This window comes from Manis javanica, chromosome 9, assembly GCF_040802235.1.
Source record: "Manis javanica isolate MJ-LG chromosome 9, MJ_LKY, whole genome shotgun sequence".
In the NCBI taxonomy this organism is placed as follows: domain Eukaryota; kingdom Metazoa; phylum Chordata; class Mammalia; order Pholidota; family Manidae; genus Manis; species Manis javanica.
The window spans coordinates 677,224-697,227 of NC_133164.1; the positions used below are offsets into that span (position 1 = coordinate 677,224).

At 47.0% G+C, this 20,004-nt stretch overlaps 2 protein-coding genes across 8 annotated transcripts in view; one reads left to right on the top strand and one right to left on the bottom strand.

Annotated features, from left to right (window-relative positions):
- CUL4A (cullin 4A) overlaps nucleotides 1-3,010 on the bottom strand; it is a 38,267-nt gene extending 35,257 nt beyond the window's left edge. For both annotated transcript variants that reach the window (XM_073212312.1, XM_073212311.1), the window contains exons 1-2: nucleotides 2,710-3,010; nucleotides 2,091-2,206 (exon numbers count right to left, since the gene is read on the bottom strand). In XM_073212312.1, coding sequence (XP_073068413.1) covers nucleotides 2,091-2,206; nucleotides 2,710-2,863 — 270 coding nt within the window. In that variant the 5' untranslated portion in view covers nucleotides 2,864-3,010. The remainder of the gene's footprint in view (nucleotides 1-2,090; nucleotides 2,207-2,709) is intronic.
- Nucleotides 3,011-3,144: 134 nt separating this feature from the next.
- On the top strand, nucleotides 3,145-19,675 carry PCID2 (PCI domain containing 2). Of its 6 annotated transcripts, none has more exons than XM_073212323.1 (14): nucleotides 3,145-3,319; nucleotides 6,048-6,137; nucleotides 7,687-7,760; nucleotides 8,832-8,897; nucleotides 9,827-9,868; nucleotides 10,797-10,851; nucleotides 13,502-13,605; nucleotides 14,677-14,752; nucleotides 15,340-15,481; nucleotides 16,628-16,728; nucleotides 17,590-17,663; nucleotides 17,806-17,931; nucleotides 18,745-18,868; nucleotides 19,210-19,675. In XM_073212323.1, the coding sequence occupies exons 1-14, from the start codon at nucleotides 3,284-3,286 to the stop codon at nucleotides 19,297-19,299; spliced, it is 1,200 nt and encodes a 399-aa protein (XP_073068424.1). In that variant the 5' UTR covers nucleotides 3,145-3,283; the 3' UTR covers nucleotides 19,300-19,675. The 6 variants fall into 6 exon arrangements, with proteins under 6 accessions (XP_073068424.1, XP_073068423.1, XP_073068427.1 ...); XM_073212322.1 differs by having other exon boundaries at nucleotides 3,269-3,340; XM_073212326.1 differs by lacking the exon at nucleotides 3,145-3,319 and adding an exon at nucleotides 3,460-3,568.
- Nucleotides 19,676-20,004: the final 329 nt, after the last annotated feature.

Here is a 20,004-nt window from a genome sequence, read left to right on the forward strand (position 1 = left end):
GGGGGTTAATCTCTTCAACAAATGGCACCAGAGCAACTGAACATGTGCGGCAACACAGACAACTTGGATTTTATACCTCCCAACATACACAAAAATTGATTTAAAATAAATTATAGACCGAAACCCCTAAAATGTCTAGAAGGAAACACAGAGAAAATCTTAATGACCTTAGATCAGGCAAAGATTTCTCAGGTAGATACAACCCATAAAAGACCAAACTTACAGACTTCACCAGAATCCGAACTCCTGCTCTCTGGATGCCAGTTAAGAGAATCCAGAGACAGGATGCAGACGAGGAACACAGATCTGCAAGGCGAATACCTGGCACACAACTCATCTCCAGAACATATGATAAACTCAAACACCCTGTGATAAGAAAATAGCCCCATAAAAATGAGCAAAAGATTTGACACTTCACTCAAGAAGGTATTTAAAATAGCAACAGGTGAATGAAACGATATTTAAAATACAAATGAATAGCGTGATGAAATTTCATACACACCTACCAGAATAGCTAAAATAAAAAAGACTTATAATACCAAATGTTGACAAGGAAGCGGAACAACTGGAACTTCCACAGTGCTGGTAGAAATGCAAAATGGTGCAGCCGTTTTGGAAAATAGTTAGAAAATATCTTATAAAGTTAAATATGCACTTTCCATATAACCCTGTGAACCTACTCCTATGCATCTACCCAAGAGAAATGAGAATGTATGTGCACATGACAACTTATTCATTAATGTCCAGAACAGCTATAATTCATAAAAACCCCAAACTGGAAACCCTGACATCCACGCCCTCATGAAAGGATAACCAGTTGTGTCGCCCATACCACTCGGTGATGAAGAAACAAGTCACTGCCACACAGTGTGCAGGAGCCTTACCAGCCCTACCCTAAAGAAAAGAAGCCAGGTACACAAGAGCAAAGTGCATGACTCCCGTTCAGATGAAGAATCGAAGAGATGATGGCCACATACACAACCGACGTAAATCACCGTCATGGACTGGGAGTCCAGGGAGTTGACTGAATGCAAAGGGGCCCAGAGAACTCTCTCGGCTGACGGGGATATGCTCCATCTTGATTGTGTGGTGGTTATACAACTGCATACGTTTGCTAAACCTTTAATATTAAAGTACATGTTATATGTAGGTAATACCTTGGTAAAGATGAAACAATAGTCACACAAACTTAGAGAAGGGACATGTGTCTATCAAACTGTCAGTAGTGGTTTTGGGTGATGGGAGTACAGGTGACTTTAATTTTCTTCTTTGTGCTTTTTTGTTTTTCAGTTCCATAAATTTTATAATGTAACCAGTAATGTAAATAGAAAATTTTAAGTGTCTTAATAGAAATTGTGGTATTATATTGTTACCTAAAATATAGGTAATATCTATCAGACTAATGAATGTTATTCTTTAAAAACAAGGTATCAGAAAAACCAGTCTGCTTGTATGGTATATGCCAATAGCAAAATGTACTTTTGACCATTTTTTGTTATGTTAGAAATGGTACATTCAAATTAATTTAAATCTGTTTCATGTTTTGATTATAACAATCACAAAACACAATGGAGAGAGGAAAATATCTGAATTAACAAGTGAAACTGTAATAAGAGCTTTCTATAGAACATAAAAGAATTATAGTAATTACATGCTGCATGTTTAGAGTCAGGCAACATTTAGAAACATCTCTCTCCTCAAATAGGATAACTTTAAATACCTTTCTAGGCAGTTTCAGACTGAAAATAGAGTAAAATGCACAACGACCAAAGAACGAAACACTGGCTGACTCTGGGGACAATGCTGTCACAGAATTCCTGCTGCTGCTGGAGGCAAAAACTTGCTTTTCTATCACTTCCTTATTATTGACTGTGAAATGGTACTGAAGACCACATGATCCGGGCCCATACTGCATTTCACTGGATTTGGATAATTGTGTTATTTGGACAACTATAAAAACAACGAGGTAAGTGAGAGACAGGAGGCGGGTCCCATCCTGTCGGTTAGTTCTTCTTGTCTTAGAAAATCCCGCAGTTCCATCTGGATGAGATTCTAACGAGCTGCGCGTTCCGCCGGACGCAGCATCTTACCTGGTAGAGCTCCTCCAGGTTGTACCTGATGGAGGTACTGCTCTGTATGGCTTCCACGGCCTCATGAAGCTTCTGCCAGGTGTCCTGAGTGTAGTTATCAGGCAGTTTAGGTCTGTCTGTAAATCCAGATAGAATCAGTGGCAAATGGCATCCAGGCTCACAACCGTACATCTTTTAAAAAACATTCCACAAAAAAGTACTTGGCAGACACACAGCTAAGGAACACAGAAATTAGGATTTCCCAGTACAAGGTTTGTAGTCATCAATTTCTGGGGTTAAAGACCACCCAACCGTATCTTTGCTTGCTGAATATATTCAGTGTCGATGCGCAGAATGAAACACACACAGAAAACGCACACATCTTCAGTTCCTTTTACTTAAGTTAACTTTACGAACATGGAAGCCCGGACCAGCGAGGCTCCGCGCCCCACTTAAAGTTGACTCGAATCAGTCGGCGCCGGAGAAGCCGTGTCCGCCTCCCGGCTGCCCGCTCCGGGGCGCGGCCGGTGAGGAGCGCGGGGAGCCGTTAACCACCGCGCCGCGGGCGCCTCCGAGCCGCCGCTGCTCCCGGCCCGGCCCGCCCGCCGCCCAGGCCCCTCCGCGCCCGGCCCGCACCCACCTCGGAAATTCTTGATGACGAGCTTCTTGGAGCCGCCGCCGCCCCCGGGCTTGGCGGAGACGGCGGCCGCGGCCAAGGCCGCGGGCTTGGTGAGGCCGTTGGTGTGTCCGACTAGCGCAGTCAGGCTGCCCTTCCTGGGGGCCTCGTCGGCCATGGCGCGGCCGGCCAGCTCGACACCGCCCCGCCCGGCCGCCCGCGCTCCGTCAGCGCGGCGCCCAACCGCCCCGCCCTGCGCCGCCGAGCGCGCCCGCCCCGGCCCGAACCCCGGCTCTTGAGCGCGGCCAACCGGCAGCGGCGCGCTGCCCGCAGGACCAGCAACAGGCGAGGGGCGGCGGGCGCAAGCCCGTCAGCTCCGGGCCCCGCGCGCCCGGCCGGCCCGAGCGCCCGGGGGCGCGCGCCAGGCGTGCTCACGACGGGAGGCGGGGGAGCGCGGAGCTGAAGCCGGCCCGGCGCGCTCCTGCGGACGCTCTGCCCCCGGAACCGGCGCGCGAGGGGGCGGGCCGGAAGTGACGCGCGCCCGTGGGCGCAGGCGCCGTGCGAGCGGGCTCCGTCGGGACCGGTGGCGGGTCCCGCCATGGCGCACATCACCATCAACCAGTACCTGCAGCAGGTGACGCGCGCCGTTCGCGGGGTGCGGAACGGGAGCCGCGGCGGCGCCGGGAGGGCGCGCAGGCCGGTGTCCGGCGGCGTGTGCTCGCCGACTGTGCCTGAGCTTTTGCGCTGAGCAGGAGCGCTTACTGTGCCTCCGGGGCACCCAGGCTACCGCGATGGTCGCCGCCCTCATTTAGGGACGTGCGGAAGGGGTCCTAGCGGGTCCCCAGGGGCCCGTCACCCACGCCGAGGGCTCGGGGCTCAGCCGGTGCGTAGCCATTCGACGCGGACCGGGAGTTTTGTTTCGGAGGTGCAGGTGGCAGGCCCTCCGGCTGCGCGCCCTGTGTCGGCCCTGCGGGAACGGCGTCTCTCAGGGGCTTTGTCCATGCAGCTTGTGGCCCGCAGAGGCATGCTTAACACACCGGTATTTATGGACTCGAAGCTTGTATTCTTCCCAATGAACTGCTAATTCCAGACCTAGAACCGTGGTGATAAGGAAGAGAGTGGATTTTGAAAACATCTGAAGGGAACATTATCAGGAGTTGGTGATTAACTAGGTGTGGTAGAATGATTCCCAGGCAACAAGTAAGCAGATGAACAGGTTCCGAGGGAAAAAGAAATTCAGTTTTGGACATGCTGAGTTGGGGCTGCCTGTTGACAACCAGGTAAAGATAACTAGTTGGCACCTGGCTATAGTCTTGAGCCCTGCCTTGCTTTCTGGCTCAGTAGCATCCACTCCAGGCGCACCCCATCTTTTCCCTGCCCTGGCATTGGGTCAGCCCTTTATCCGTGGAGCTCTGGTTTCTTTTAGTGGGGAATGGAGTTTAGAAAACAAATCTGAATGCTAGGTGTGCTCATTGCTACCAGGGAGTCATTGCTTCTAGGCCTTTTCAGCAGATGAGACTAGTAAATGTATTTTTAAGGAATTACAAGTTCCAAGAGTAGATGATCCCCCCATGCACCAGCTTGGAGCCTGAAGGACCAGCAGCAGCCTAGAAAGAAAACTTCCAGGAACCAGTGAGCTTTAGCTGGTGAACTCTGCAGTCCCTGGACAGGCCCACAGGGTGCTGCTAAATAGGGACTCTCCTGGAATCTGGCTGCATGGTCCAGTGGGGGTGTTTAAATGAAATCAGGGCCGAGGTTCTGGGGCATGACTGTCAGCAGTGCGTAAACCAGGTTCCATGGCCCTAGCATCCGCTGAAGAGTACATCAGTCCTTTAAGATGTGCTCATATTCTCTTGCCATCCGTTTTCCTTCACATCCTGGTGGCGGGAGCTTTGGCAGCAGCACCAGTGGGACCAGTACTTTGTGATTACTTGGGATACATCAGGAAGTAACCCTGCACAGATACTTTTGTTTCTTGTTAGGTGAATTCCCAGGAGTAGGATTGCTGGCTTAAAATGCAAGTGCATGTGTACTTTGTCAGATTCTTTCTTCTACCAGCTGCCTAAGGGAAGGTGGGGTAAGATTCCTACGGAAGCCTCGTGATGCAGGTGAGGAGTCAGAGCCCATAGGTGTTTTTGTGCTCTTGCCTCCATGTCTTCCAACCCTGGACGCCTGGCCTAGGATTACTGCGGGAGGGTAGGTACATGCTCTCTCTAGAAGGCGTTACCCAGAGTAGACGCATCTCCTCACACTCAACCAGCGACGCTTGAGAGTTCCACTCGCTTTATGTTCCTGGTGGTGCTTTTGGTGAAGCCTCTGAATTCGATCTCTTCCGGTGGGTGTGTAGAGGGGTCCTTTTGCATTCAGCTGTGTAGTGATGTGAGCGTCTCATGTGTGTGCCATTCAGAGATCTTCTTTATGTTGTCCCTGGTTGGAGTCTTGTGTGGGCATGAAATTTACATATTTAATTGTAGGTAAGTTATACTACATATGCAGTTTATACTTGGATTTCACTTCACTTACATAGTTAGGACTTTGCCATTTTTTGGTAAATATAATGTGTTTTTCTAATTACAAAATGTCTGCTGTAACACAGGCATCTGGTCTAAAAATATGTAAAGTAGAATCGCAGCCCCCGCCCCGTCTGACTGGCCAGGGCTCGGCCGGTGTGGCCTGGGGCCCTGCCCTTCTTGCTGAGCTTACACACCCTACATAGGTTTTCTTTTCTCCCAGTCAGACTGTGCAGTTTTCCGGCAACTAGTTTTTTGGTTTTTTTTTTTTTTTTGCTCAACAATAAGCTTATTGCTTATTTTCCATGATATCACACACAGTGGGAGCACTTCCCTGCATTATCACACGCAGGGCAGCACCTTCCTGAGTCACTACATGTGCCACAGTGCTTTCCAGTCCTGATTGCAGCTCACAGGCATTGTTGTAGGAATAACATCATTTATTTAGCCATTGCTGTTCCCTTTTTCGTTTTATATTTAGGCTGAATGGAAGCCTTTTGAATTTTGGATAAGTATGGTTTTTAAGCTGTTTTTTTTCTCATAAGCTATATATCTAAATTTTCGAATGTTTATTCATATGACTGAGTAAAGCTAGAAAAATTCACCTTCACTAATAACCAAATAATAAACCACTGGTTTATTCTGCTTTTTCATTGTTTTTAACAGTAAATCACCTGTTTATTTGCCTCCAGAAGATCTCATTTTGAAATTACTGTATGCTGGCTACGAAGTGCACTGACTTGTTTCAGAGTAGGGAAAGTGAATGTTAGTGGCATACAATGTATCACTTAGGTTCTGTTAGAATACAGTGATTTATTTTCTACGTAGTCTTTCTCTTTTCAAATGCTTCAGGTCTATGAAGCAATCGACAGCAGAGATGGGGCGTCCTGTGCAGAGCTGGTGTCTTTCAAGCATCCTCACGTTGCCAACCCACGGCTTCAGGTAGATGAAAGGACTGTGTACAGGTGTCTGGGAGGGTCACAGGGCAACCAGCCTCTTAAAAGAAGCTTAGAGTTCCAGTAAGAAGGAAATTGCTCTGGCCACTCTTGTTTGAAGATTTCCATCCTGTTACAATTTATGTAATTCCAGTTCATTTGTTCAGCACTAGTATCAGATACTATCCTAAGACACGTGACTCATGCTCCCATATTTCACTGGAGGGTCAGAGAAGTAAGGGTCATCCACGGACGGGCGGCGGGGCCCAGGCTCTGACCCAAGCCTTAGATGGGACCTGCTGTGAGTACAGCCTGCTGTCTGTGCTGCGTTCCTGCTTTGGGGGCACCGCTGGGTGGGTCAGCAGAGCTGTGCAAAGCCAGTGGTATTTACCATGTGGTCTTCTGTGGGAAGCATTTGCCAGCCCTGCTCCAAAATACCAATGTGTCTGATTTTGTGGATCAGTGATATCCGACAGTATCTTCCATAGAAAATGTTGATATTTGTGCAGTCCCAGTTCCTCGTTGATTCCCACGTAATAATGGGGTGTGTTCCTACTTGGGAGCACAATTCTTCGACAAGATGAAGGAGCCTGCACTGGTGATTATATTCACAGCCTGGGGGCTACACCTCAGACCCAGTAAACTAGTTTCTGGAGTGGAGGCGGCCTTTTTTAGCATTTCAAGTTCCCTGGGTGATTCTAACATGCAGACAGTGTTGAAACCATTGCTTTAAGTAGAGGTTATACCAGAGACTTGGGAGGCTAGGGTTCAGTTTGCTGACCAGATGCTCTGGAGCAGGTGTCCAGAGGCGCTCGTTTGCCCAATATAATCCAAGGCTGGTGGTCCCTTCATTATGAAGCCCTCGCTGCTCTTCCTTCCCTGACGGCTCTGTTCACTGGTGGCTAGTGTTTGACCAATCATTTCACAAGGGGCTGTGGGATGATGATTTTCCAATGCTGTCATCTCCCCCCACATTTATAGATGTGGCTGTGCATACACATTTACTGTGTCAGTGTAGATGCTGATTTTCTTTCTGTTAATTCAATGCACTGTATATACAACTCATTGTGATGCTCATAGTATCTAAAATTTGCCTATTGAGAGGAGAGGAAAATTTGGAAATAGACAGCAGCCAGTCTAGCCCAGGACACAGAAGGCGGTTCTCACCAGGAGGCAGGGAAGGCTGACCCCTAGCGTGACGTGACCTCTGCTCGTTCCGCAGAGCGCGCGCGGTCATGTGGGCCTCGTTGGCTGTACCTGACTTACGAAGCACTTGGTAGCTGCTTAGCAAGTATTTATTGCTGTTAAACATCAAGATACATATGGAAGTGCTTAGAGCATTCCTGGCCTATGACTAAGCAGATCGTGTTCCCTCAGTGCTCATACATAGCTGTGCTCGATGAACCCGTGTGGTGGTGATGAGCCTTTTATTTAGGAGCCCTGAAGTGTAAAGTACAAATTCTTTTTCAAATAGAGGTTTGTCTTAATCTCATTCTATATATTGTATTCTTTCTGTGCTGTTAATTGTTTTTTTTGCCATGTTTCTTACCACTTAGATGGCCTCTCCAGAAGAGAAGTGTCAGCAAGTTTTGGAACCCCCTTACGACGAAATGTTTGCAGCTCATTTAAGGTAACACATGAGTGAAGGAGAAAAACGAGCAAATCTGGAAACTGCTGAATTGACTAGGATTTTATTTAATATCATCTTATGCTTGAAGCAGTGAATAATTTACTTTGAAAAGAAAAATGCATTTATAATTTCATTTTGGTAAAGCCTGTGAAAATTTTGTGAAGTTTAAAATACCTTACAATTTTAATTAGCTTTTTCCATTTCAAGGATCATATGTTTTTAAAAGTTAAAAGTAAGTTGTGGTCATGTATCTTTGTCCATGTATCGCGTAGCCCCGTGAGCGTCATTCAGTATTCACCGTACTGGCTGTACAGAGGCCCTTTGTTCAGCAGAGCGTAGAGCCCACCATTGGCTTGCACTCCTCATGGAAACATGCTCATTTTCTAACCTCTTTGCCTTACCGGGAAAGAGACTGGAGCTGAGTAAAGCCAGTGAACGACTTGGGCTTTATTTACATTTCATAGCTACTCCTCTCATCTTTAAAGCACTGATTCAGGAAAAGCGCTATGTCCTAGAGCATGTGATTTTTGCCCCGTGCCCACATGCCGCCAGTGTCTCAGAGCAGGCTGGGAGATCTCGGAAAAAGTTGGGGTGCCACTGTTCCCTGTAGTGTAATTACAGCTGGAAATCCCCATGATTTCCCAGCTCTGTGCGGTATGCAGTCGGGTTGCAGGTTTGGTGATTAGCTGACTGATCCTGACTCTTCCCGGCTAGACGTCTGCTATGAGCATGGCCACCATGGGCACCATACAATCACCGCCCCATGTCATTAGTGCCTGTGGCTAATCACACTTGCTGCAGCCAGGTATCTCCTTCCGGGGCCTCAAAGAACAGTCTCAGAACTAGTGTGTGGGGGTCTCATCTCACACACACCGTCTTAGTTCAAGGAAGTGTGTGTGCCTCTTGCCTTCCTTCAGCCGTGTGTAACCTGCCAGAGAGGCCCCAGTCCTCAGCGCAGATCCTGGAGGGATGGGGTGTGTGGTGGGAGTAAGATGTGTGGCCTTCACAGTTCACATCCCAGAGATGCCTCTTTGCTGCCTCCATCCTCAGTCTCCGTCGTTTCTTTCCCAGGTGCACTTACGCAGTGGGGAACCATGACTTCATAGAGGCATACAAATGCCAGACTGTCATCGTCCAATATCTTTTGTTTGTGTTAAAGTTCACTTTACAACAGAGAGGGTTGTTTGGGGCCTAAAATCTTGAAATACTAGGCCAGTTTTATTTATACCTTTAATTAGGAAATAAAAGCCTTTGGGAACTGATTTAGCTGTTTCACTCAGATACTTAAATTTAGCCTGGACCTTAAGACTGTCATCCAGTTACTTATGTAGTAAGGAAGAGCATTGCTTATGTTTAAGGATTTATTTAATTTTATTATGAACAATGTCTTATTGCCATTAAAGCACTGAGGATAGTTATAGGAACTGGTTAGTCTGCTTGGTGAAATATCAGAGCTGCAAACCATAGATGGACAAGAGTGGACACAACACGCAGGTCCCTTAGTTGTGTTCACTAGAGACTCTGACCAGGCCTACGTCTGATTTAAATCATTTAAGCAACATCTCATAGCTAAGACCTAGTCAGAAAGTGTTTTAGTCTGTCTGTGTAGCTCTAGGCTCGAGTTTGCTTATTTTTAAAATCAGCTTGTTTAAATATACAGAGAGGAGAGATGGTTAGTAATTAACTAAGTCTCCTTTGAATTCAGGAATTCTATAATTATTGAAATAAGCCTATAGTACAGATTCTAAAGCACATTACATATAACTTGTGATCACCTGGCCTCAGAGGTGCCCATAAAATGTTTGAAAATGCCAATTAAGAAAGTCTTATAGTAGTCTTTTTCTTTTGAAAATGTATGAAATAAATGTATTTACTATACTTAAGTTAGTGATACTCAGATAATTATAATGTGGGCTTATATGTTTTTTCTAGAACTTACTGTTTTGATTCATAGTCTTCTGGATGATGGGCAAGCCCCTTAACATTTGGACTCCTTCATACTACTTATTCTCACCATTTGTAGCGTGACTTGAATTTCTTATGTCATACCTTCCTTAATCTAGTACATCATTTCTGCGGGCATTTCAGGCCCACAAAGAAGAAAACTGGTGAGTAGGAACAGTAACAGCTGGTAATTAGCAAATGGCATTTTTTTTTCTTTAGCAGAAGCTTTAAAAACATTTATTCTAAGTAAATAGGTAGTTTGTTTTCTATGTGGATATTGAATGTCATGTGTTGACGCATAATATCAACAAGGAAATGGAGTTTGTTGGTATGAACCTAAGTGGCAGATCAGCCAGATCATTTGCAGTGTGTTTATAAAAATTTGAAGTATTATTTTTATTTCAGCTCTTCCATGCCCCAAATAATTATTAAGTACTATTTTCTCCTTCAGTTGTCCAGTTTGAACTTACTGTTGGTTTTAAACTTGGACAGAAGAGGTAATCACTACTGTTCATATGGGTGATATAATACATAGTAATTGGGTTACTTAAAATTCCTTGACAAATCTAATTCTTAATTTTATGGCATATTAAATTGTACACAAGTACTGAAATTTTGTTTATTCTAAAATAACTGAAGGCTTGCAAATACCTTTTACTAAAAAAACAGAAACAAAAATCCCCTTTTGAGGTGAAGACTTATCTTACCCATAAAACCAGTTCTGCCAGCTAGATTTTTTTTTAATTGTTTTATGACATGTCTGTTACATACTCTGGGTCTCGTTAGGGAATCTTGCCCAACCACGTCTTGTTGAATGGAGCTGTTAGAACAGTGTTGGGGTTGACAGGAAGGAGCCGGGACTGTGGGAGAGCTGCTCCCAGGCCGAGGCCCCCAGATGGGCCAGGGTCCAGGCCTCCGAGGAGCCCGGGCCGCAGCCTGCCCTGGAGGAAGGTGAAGGAGGCGCCGGCAGCCTCAGACTCTGGGCGGGGCGGCGACCCCCCCTGGACAGCAGCCCTGGGAATCGACGTTGCTCCCGCCTCTGGTGGCGGGTCCTCTGACCCCACCGGACGTACTTGCTCTTTTGCCCTGTAGGGCTCTGCCTGTCATGTATGCTGTGGCGCTGGACCTTCGGGTGTTTGCCAATAATGTAAGTTCAGTTTCTACCACCCTCGTTTTCAAACCCACACTCAGGTCTGTCTGTGGCTTGATTTCACAGCATCCTTTCCAAAGGTTTAGGGAATGAGGGGTTGGGTGCCCCAGGGTAGGACGCGAAGAGTAGAAGTGCCTTGACTAACTGTTCTTTCTGGATTGATGTGAACATATTTAGACAAACATTGGGTTTTCATGCTCAGACAGATAGGGAGTTGTTTCTGTATATGGTTGATCATTCGTGGCATGCATTTTTTTTTCATTGGGTGGGTCGATTCTGCATTCTCTTCTGTTGCTGTGATGTGGCCTGTCCCTGTCTTAAAGAATTCCACTTGCAGAGAATTATACAAGAGCTAAGGGATGAAGTCTGGAAGAATTCCACTTAATACAGATTCTCGCAGTAGCTAAGGGGTTCTCTGGTGTCAGAGGGTAGAGATCCTGAATTTTATAGAATTGGTTTCTCCTTGGGGGTCAGCATAAGCCAGTTTTAGAGCAACAGTTCTCAAAACTTGTTGGTCCTAACACCATTTTCAGTTTTAAAAATTATTGATGACTTATGATTCTGGACAAGGAGGAGTAGGCACATATTTCCTATCCCTTCTGCTGGGAATTTTAAAGCCAGCACGGCTTGGGAAGGTAGAGAGAAGGGGCTGGGACTCCCGCATCCTTGAGAAATCTGAAACCTAGAACACCAGCAGGCAGAAAGGAAGAAGCCCCAGAGGGAGAGCGCGAGTGGGGAAGGCGGCTCAGCAGGACAGACCTCAGACAGTTGCTGCTGCACTACACCCAAAATCTGCAGGTCCCCACCCCTGTCTGCAAGGCCCACAAGGGGCTGGACCCACCCCAACCTGCAGCGGAGAGGTGGAGCCTGTTTCCCCACCTGCGTGATGTCAGTGGGAGGCCTTCTGCCCCGGGGTGGACAAGGCCCTCAGTCTCCAATGATCCCCCGATGTCCAGGACGAAGCCCAAAGCTACTTACCAGACACTCAGCCCAGTCTCAGCCTTCTGAGATGTTGAACAATGAGAAACAGCTAATAGCAAGCTGAGGCAGGCAGTGCTGATTCCCTGGTGAGGGTTTTACACCAGCTGTCACAAAGCCTCGGGGCTGCCGTGAGCAGGTCTGAAGCACAGGAACGCAGCCTCAGCAAAGACATAGGAGATACAAAGGAGAAGTAAATGGAAATTTAGAGCTGAAAAGTACAATACCAAATAAACATTGTTGAGGGTCCCAAGAGCTTTTGTTTGTACACATATACATTTACTGTATTAAAAGTTTAGGAAAATTCTTAATGTTGATTCACCTAAAATAATAATAAACCTTTTACATGGGGACATAATTAGCTTTATAAATAAAAAATAACTATATTTTCAAAATGAAGAAAATGTACCTAGAAGGGTGGCGTTTTGCATGTTGATCTCCTTAGTGTGTGACTTAAAAGAAGCCACCAGATTCTCGTATCTGCTGTATTCACTCTGCCTCGGTCTTGTCTTGGTTGACTGGGGGAAGACGGTCTGGCCCCACACTGACATGGGAAAGGGGAGGAGTATTTTCATAGCCTTTTCAGATAATTATAGATACTCTCCTTTGAGCTATGCCCAAACTCCAAGAGGTGGTTTTTAAAAATTAGTTACATTGTGGCCCTTGAAGAGTCAGTGAACTTTTTCTACTGTTAAGTCAAATCCATGGTGTGTCATGCACTTTGAATGCATTTTATATGTCCCATATTGATCATTTGGAAATTCTGGTTCACTGAGTTACACAGATGTCCCAAATGTGGACATCAGTCGTTGTATAAAAATAACCAAAAGCAGAAAAACTACATTTGTTAATGTCGCCAGTGACCTCAGCCAAAAATGTCTTAAAGTAATGGAAAGTTGCCAAGCTCATGGTGATTGATTCAAGTTTTTCAGAATTCTGATTTTTTTCTTGAAAGCGCAAATGTTGTCTTTGGTAACAAATGTGTTGTCAGTTCTTTGCCTGGAAATGACAGGCTTGTTCTATTCTATTGAGCAAGTGGCCCTTCAGACCCTGGACCCAGAGCACCCCGTGTGTGTCGGTTGGTTCCACGTCACAACTTGTAGCTCGGGCAGCTGCCCCAGGGCTTTTCCTCAAACAGCCGCCGTACAGCAGACACGCTTATACATACTTCCCATGTCATCACAGAGTAACAGTCATTTTTTCAGTTTCTTCAAGGACCAGGGCTTGGGAAAGTGAACACTGTGTCATCAAGGACGTTTTAAAGTGACATTAGCTTGACTGGCTGGTCGGCTGGGGACTTGCACCTGTGGTGTTGGGGTACAGGGACCCCTGGGTCAGTCTGGGGCCTCGGAGGGCTCCAGTGTCACCCACCGCTGCTTTTGCACCTCAAAGCAAATGTCAACACAGCAAGAAGACAAGTGGTTTGGTGTCACTGTGAACACTTCGGGTCACATGGGTTATCTGCAGGTGTGCTGGAGGCTCCCCGGGGATCCTAGACCGTTCTTGAGAGCCCGTGTTAGGGAGCATGTCAGGACTGTGGACTGGAATTCACCAGAACCCTCAGGACTTTGACCTGTAGCTACAGCCACTTTTGTTCATAGCTGTTCTGTGACTTTGTCATTAAGAGATCTGGAGAAAATGCAAAGTGAATGTTAACATGTCCCATCAGGCAGACCAGCAGTTGGTAAAGAAAGGGAGAAGCAAGGCGGGAGACATGTTGGAGAAAGCAGCCGAAGTGCTGATGGGCTGTTTCCGCGTCTGCGCCAGCGACACGTGAGTGTGTTGGGGGGCGGCCTCTGCTCCTGCACAGACGTAGCCCCTCGCTCACTGTCCTCTGCTCTAAGTGGTCAGTTGTTCTGTAAAGGAAACAAGCACTCTGGTTACCTGCAGGCCGCCCACCCCCGGTGGCTCTGAGCCACCCAGTACTGCTGACCACTCTGAGCAGCTTGCTTCAGCCTCGTGCTTCCAGTACAGGTCTGCCGGCAGGGAACCCTGTGAGCTTTCGTTTTCTGAACTGTCTTTATTTTCTGTTCACTACTGAAGCCTCCTGCTGCTGGAGGGAGGGTTCTAGAGTGGCCGTTTTCTCTCTTCGGCACATCGTGCCGCCCTCAGATCCCGCGGCCTGATGAACATCATCGTTTGGCCGCTGTCCCGGCACGCAGGGCCTCTCCTCCAGGGTCTTCTTTCCTCGCTCATTTTGATGCATTTCAGAGTTAACTGCGTACATGAGTATAGTTTCCCCTAAATACAGCAGTTTCTCTTTTGTATTTTGAGTCAAAATTTACATACAGTGAGCCGCACAGACCTTGCCTGTGTATTGGCCAAGCTCTGACGAGTCTGCAGGCCTCGTGGCCCAACCTGTGCAGAGCAGCGGGATGTGACTCCCCTCCCGGCAGCCCCTCGCTGGCTCTTGTCTTTCCGCTGGGGTTTGCTCTGCCTGTTGGGTCGCTTCATGGGCCGTCTGCTGCTCTCTTGGAGATTTATCCACATTGTTGGCCTATTTCGGTTCATTTTGTTGTAATGCTAAGAGAACTCTTCTTCCAGTTCTCACAGATGCTCTATGACGACTAGCTTTCACACACACTGCAAACTGAGTGGTTCTGAGCTGCCGCGGCGGTGGGGGCGGGAGGGGGAGTATGTTGCTCGAATAGGAAAACGCGTCCGGTTCTGGTTTGGTCTCTTCAGTTTTGCCTTTTAGGTAAGAAATCTATCATGCCGTTATTTTATCATGAGTATGACCGGAGCCTGTGGGATTTTATTCCAGGACACTGATTTGTTTAGGCAGCTTACTTCATGATTTATAAATGAAATTTTCTGTTTTCTGTGTAATTTATTCTCCCACAGTCGTGCTGGTATAGAGGACTCTAAGAAGTGGGGGATGCTGTTCCTGGTAAATCAGCTGTTCAAGATTTACTTTAAGGTACACTTCTGTTTGCATTTTACAACATTATCTGCCTAAGTTTTCTTTCTCCTTGTCTTCCCAGATATCATTTCTATTAATTAGTAGCTAGCCTCCCTGGCATCGCCTGGGAGACGGTAGCCGGCCAGCCATATTCATAATTCTAAGAGCTAATGTGGAGTGCCTGCTAAGTGAGGGTGTGACTGTCAATGCTCGGCATGTGTCATCTTATTTAAACCCCAGGGCGGCAGGGCTGGGGACACCGAGCAGCATGCCTGGTGTGCTGGGGCCAGGCTGAGGGCGTTTGCCCCAGCACCTTGTGCCCACTGTTGTGATCCCCCCAGAACAGCTGGGTGTGTGGCCAGCAGGAAGCCATCCTTGGCCATGTGAGGTCAGCCAGATGCAGGTGGCTGTCCTGTGCCAGCTGCTGGGGCCTGGCCCCACCTGGGGACCCCCTGAGGCTGTGCTCGCTGCTGTCACTGAGCGGCCAGGTTTGATGACGTACCAGATTTTGAGACTCCCACCAAAGAAGGCCCGTACTAAGGAAAGTAGAAGTTCGTTCATCCTGCCTGTTTTTTTTAATTGAAATGGATTGTTTTTCATTATAGATCAACAAACTCCATTTGTGTAAACCCCTGATCAGAGCCATTGATAGCTCAAACCTGAAAGACGACTACAGCACGGCGCAGAGGGTGACGTACAGGTACTACGTCGGGCGGAAGGCCATGTTCGATAGCGACTTTAAGCAAGGTGCGTTGCCCATCTTTTTCCTGGGTTTTAAAGACACCGCATTATGAACAGCTTATGTGATACAGTTTCAGAGAACAGTTATTGTATTTTATTATTACTTAGGGTGGAATATAGGCATAAACCAAGCCCAAGTTACATTTCTTTTTTTAATTTTGGCACTAACGTTGGTTAAATACAAGAAGACCCTATTTGAAGTTTCTTAGCCCATATTGGGCCTCTGAAGTCCATGACAGAGCCTCAGTCACTGTGGGTGTCTTTTTGGTGGGAGGTAATTGAGCACCGCTGCTCTTCGTATGTAAGAAATGGCTTCCTGCCTTTGCCTCGGCCGCTCACGTGGCACAGGACATGGAGATCAGGCAGCGCTTGGCTGCCGACTTCCTGCTCCAAAGTCCACAGATGCCCGCATACAGTGGCAGTGTGTCCTTGGACTGCTGTCATCGTTGGTGTTTGTGCCACGGACAATGGCCTCATCGCCACATCAGAAAGGCATTTTCGTGAAGTCACAGTGTTAGTTTATGTCACCAACTTTCTCAAGAACATGAAGCCAGTGTTTTTCCCCTTGAACTGCTTGATAAGCTGGCGTGAGGTTGCTCCTGACGATCGCTTCTGTCGTACTCAGACCGAACTTTCTAGACTCACTTCAGCAGCAGCATTTGCACGTGGAGCAATGTGACGTCAGACGTGCACATTCACAGTCTCTCTGCTCTCCACGTGGCATGACCGTGGATTCCGTAGGAATAAAAACAACAGCCCTCTGTGATGGTGGCTCTGGTTTACTCGGCACGATTATAGAGACCGACTGTTCATTTTCTTTCCAAAATTTAGGCAGATCTTAGCTTTTAAAGAAGGGTTTTCCTTGGTTGTTCCCCCATCATTTTTTCCCTTAAACTATGAAGAGTAGAAGCTTGTAAGTTACGTTCCATTGAAGTCTGTTGTGGTACTGGTATGTTTTTCTCTGAGGAGTCTTTTATCACAGCAAGAAATGATTTATTAATATTGCCAGTTTATGTTAGGTTTCCGAAACCATTAGGTCCCTTCCTGTGAGGATAAATGGTGGACTTGGGCAGGGAGGGAACCGTGTGGAGTGGAGGGGGCAAAGCCTGCTCATGGGCTGGTCTGACCTACCGGGCGCCGGCACCCCCACAGCCGAGGAATACCTGTCCTTTGCCTTCGAGCACTGTCACCGTTCAAGCCAGAAGAACAAAAGGATGATCCTGATATATCTGCTTCCAGTGAAAATGCTGTTGGTGAGTGACTTTACTTAGTTCTTATAGATCGTGCTGCTTTCAGGAAGTTGATAGACTTTCAAATGCAGCAGATGGGGTATAGTTGATCACAATCTGGGCTATACGTAAGCAGACCCCCATCTTAAGAGTATCCACCTCAAGAGTTTAACACGTGAGACAAAGGAAGTGAGTGCATGGGACTCCTCCCCCTGGAATTCTAAATTAGTAGAAATGAACTGATGAAGAAAGAAAAATGTCATTTCAGCCAGTCTGTAGGTATCCTATTTGGTCAGCAAAAGGTATTTGTGATACTGGAAAAGAAATGGTAAGTAACTAGCAATTAATCAACTAAAACACCCTCCAAGTGGTAGGTAGAGCTTCCTTTCCTCTCATTTAAAAATTTAAGAAATTACCAAAGCTGTGCACATGTGTGGTTAAAAGGTGGATCACTCAGGATACAGCTGGTAATGGAAAAGCGATGAAGACATACCCACCCCTCCCCACCTCCAACCCTGCTTCAGTCTTAACTTTTTAGCTGACTCTTCTGGGAGAGATTTCTGTGCTCCTAAATCTCACCCTAGTATTTTCTCAGTTATCACTCCCCTGTCATGACGTGAGGGAATAAGAGACATGAGAAGGTCAGTCAAGGTCACGTGTCACTGAATGACCACACATACTGTACCTGGGCTTCTGATTCTAGACCAGTGTTTGTTTTTTCTAATATACTGTCATGTTTCAGTCCTCATCAGCTACTTAAAAAGAAATTCTAAGAAACACAGGTTGCAGATTTTCAAAATTTAATTCCTTGATAAGGATTTTGTCAATGACAATTCTGTTGAAAATGAAAGGATCTTATTCTGAAAAATTAACTCTTTGTCTTAGGGTCATATGCCAACCATTGAGCTTCTGAAAAAGTATCATCTCATGCAGTTTGCAGAAGTAACCAAAGCCGTCAGGTAGCCTGTTTCCTCCTTTTCCATCTGGGGTCTTTCCAAATAGAAAAAAGGAATTTTATACACGCATGAGAGCAAATTGCATTTGGTGTCTCTTGTCCTGAGACTGTTTTGTGACCACGCTTGTACATCTCTCCCCACCCAGCGAAGGCAACCTCCTCCTCCTGAATGAGGCTCTGGCGAAGCACGAGACCTTTTTCATTCGCTGCGGTATTTTCCTTATACTTGAGAAGCTGAAGATCATTACCTACAGGAATCTTTTCAAGAAAGTGTAAGCAAAGTGTTTCTTATTAAGTGTGGCATCTTAGTGAGACTCAGGGCATGAAAACTTAGGGCAGCGGGTGCTATTTCTCCTGAGATGGGATGTCACGTGTGTGAACGAGGCCCCTCACTCTCCTTTACCGTGTAGGGTAAGATCAGACCCCCACACGCCTGGCCACGCACACCCCAGCACTGCACAGATGAGTGGGCAGGGGCGCTGTCCGCCCTTGGCAGGTGGCTGGCTTTGTGTGGGGCACGTGCTGGGTGCTGCAGACGCTCGACCTGTGAGGCAGGCGCCCACAGCTTTCCGCAGCCCCGAGACTGCTTGCCCTTCTGTGCTCACAGCTAAACCTCCACCACGCCCGTTCCTTAGAAAGCTGAATTCTTAGGCAGCTGTGCCTTTCCTCCCATGTGTTGCTGGAAGCTGACTCTTCTCTGAGGCCTGGTCCCAAGGAAAGCTGCCCCGTAGCTGTGGGCAGTACATCAAAAACTGTTAAGGACCACGTTTCATGGACTCTATAGGACACTGCATTGTAACGTGCACCCTGATGTCAGAGGCCTCAGCATGTGAAAACGCATACATTTTAAACAGTAGATATAAAAAACTTGTATTTATGCTCGTGGCTTTTTTAAACTGAAAAGTCGGAATTGTACCCCACAGCTCTTATTTTTAGAGTATATTTAATAGGTGGGAAATGTTCTCATTCCTCCTAACAGTGGTTTATTAGAAGATGTCTTTCCAGGGACCCAGCACGCCACTTGTTAACGTCCCAGGTGCCCACATGCGGTAGGTAAGCAGTGTGGGCCTGCTTCCCTCTCCCAGGTGCCTGTTGCTCAGGACACACCAGCTGTCCCTGGATGCGTTCCTGGTCGCCTTGAAATTCATGCAAGTGGAAGACGTGGACATCGACGAAGTGCAGTGCATTCTTGCCAACCTGATCTACATGGTGTGTGCGCAGCTCCTCCCAGTGGGGCTCGCCTACAGTTTGACCCTTGGACGTGGTAGCACTGAGCTTAGCAAGCCGTCTGCTTTTATGAAGGCATTTTCTGGTAGAGCTGATTTTATCCCAGGAAATACCTTGACATTCAAAGGGCTTATAAGGGGTGTAGTGGGCAGATAGGTATTCTCTACCCTCCACCAGGTGTGTATTCATTTGCTGCCCTCCCAGTGAACCGAGTTTTGCTCTGGGGAAGGATGCACATTCCACAGGGCTAAGTGTTAATCCACTCACCATTTTTAATGTCTCAGACTCAGAAACACAACCCAACCCTCTCTTCTCTCTTACAGGGTCACATTAAAGGCTACATATCACACCAGCATCAAAAGCTAGTTGTCAGCAAGCAAAACCCATTCCCTCCGCTGTCTACGGTGTGCTGAGTGTCTTAGACAGCCCTGAGGGTGGGCAAGTGCTGTGTCTGCTAGTTCGGATCCTGATGATGAAGTCAGTTCTACGCCAGTTCGCTACTCTCCGCAGCTGGGGTCTCAGAGACCCTTCCAGGGGTGCTGAGACTGGGTTAGTCAGTGCACGGACACCCTGAAGTCTCCATCATCACCTGTCACTAATGTCAACCCTACAGAGACCTGGAATTTCTTTCTCAGGAAGTGAGGTTCCTGTGTTGGCTCTGGTGCATAGGTGCGGCTCTGGGGCACAGGTGCTTCGCCCGCACAGCAGGCCTACTTCACCCCTCCTGGAGCATCTTTGTAACTTTTTACATACCTCTTTCTATAAAAAAGGCATCCTGAATTTACACAAGTGGCATATTCTTTATCTTATCTTCTGAGACACATCTATCATTAATGTTAAACTCAAACATTTTGTGTGATCAAAATGCTTGGTTAACTTCAGGCTTCTTTTTACAAGCTGAATCTAACTTGCCATTTTTCAGAGTATGTGCATTTCCTGTTCATGCTGAACTCACAAAGAAAACTTGTAACTATTTTAGAGCCACCTTTGCAGCATGACCAAGTGTGAAAGCTGCTTGTCCCCTTGTGCAAAGAGCAGCTATTCTAGAAGGTGTGGATTCCCTTACTCTACAGGCCACAGCCCCAGACTTCCTCCCACTGGCCAACAGGCTCCCCAGG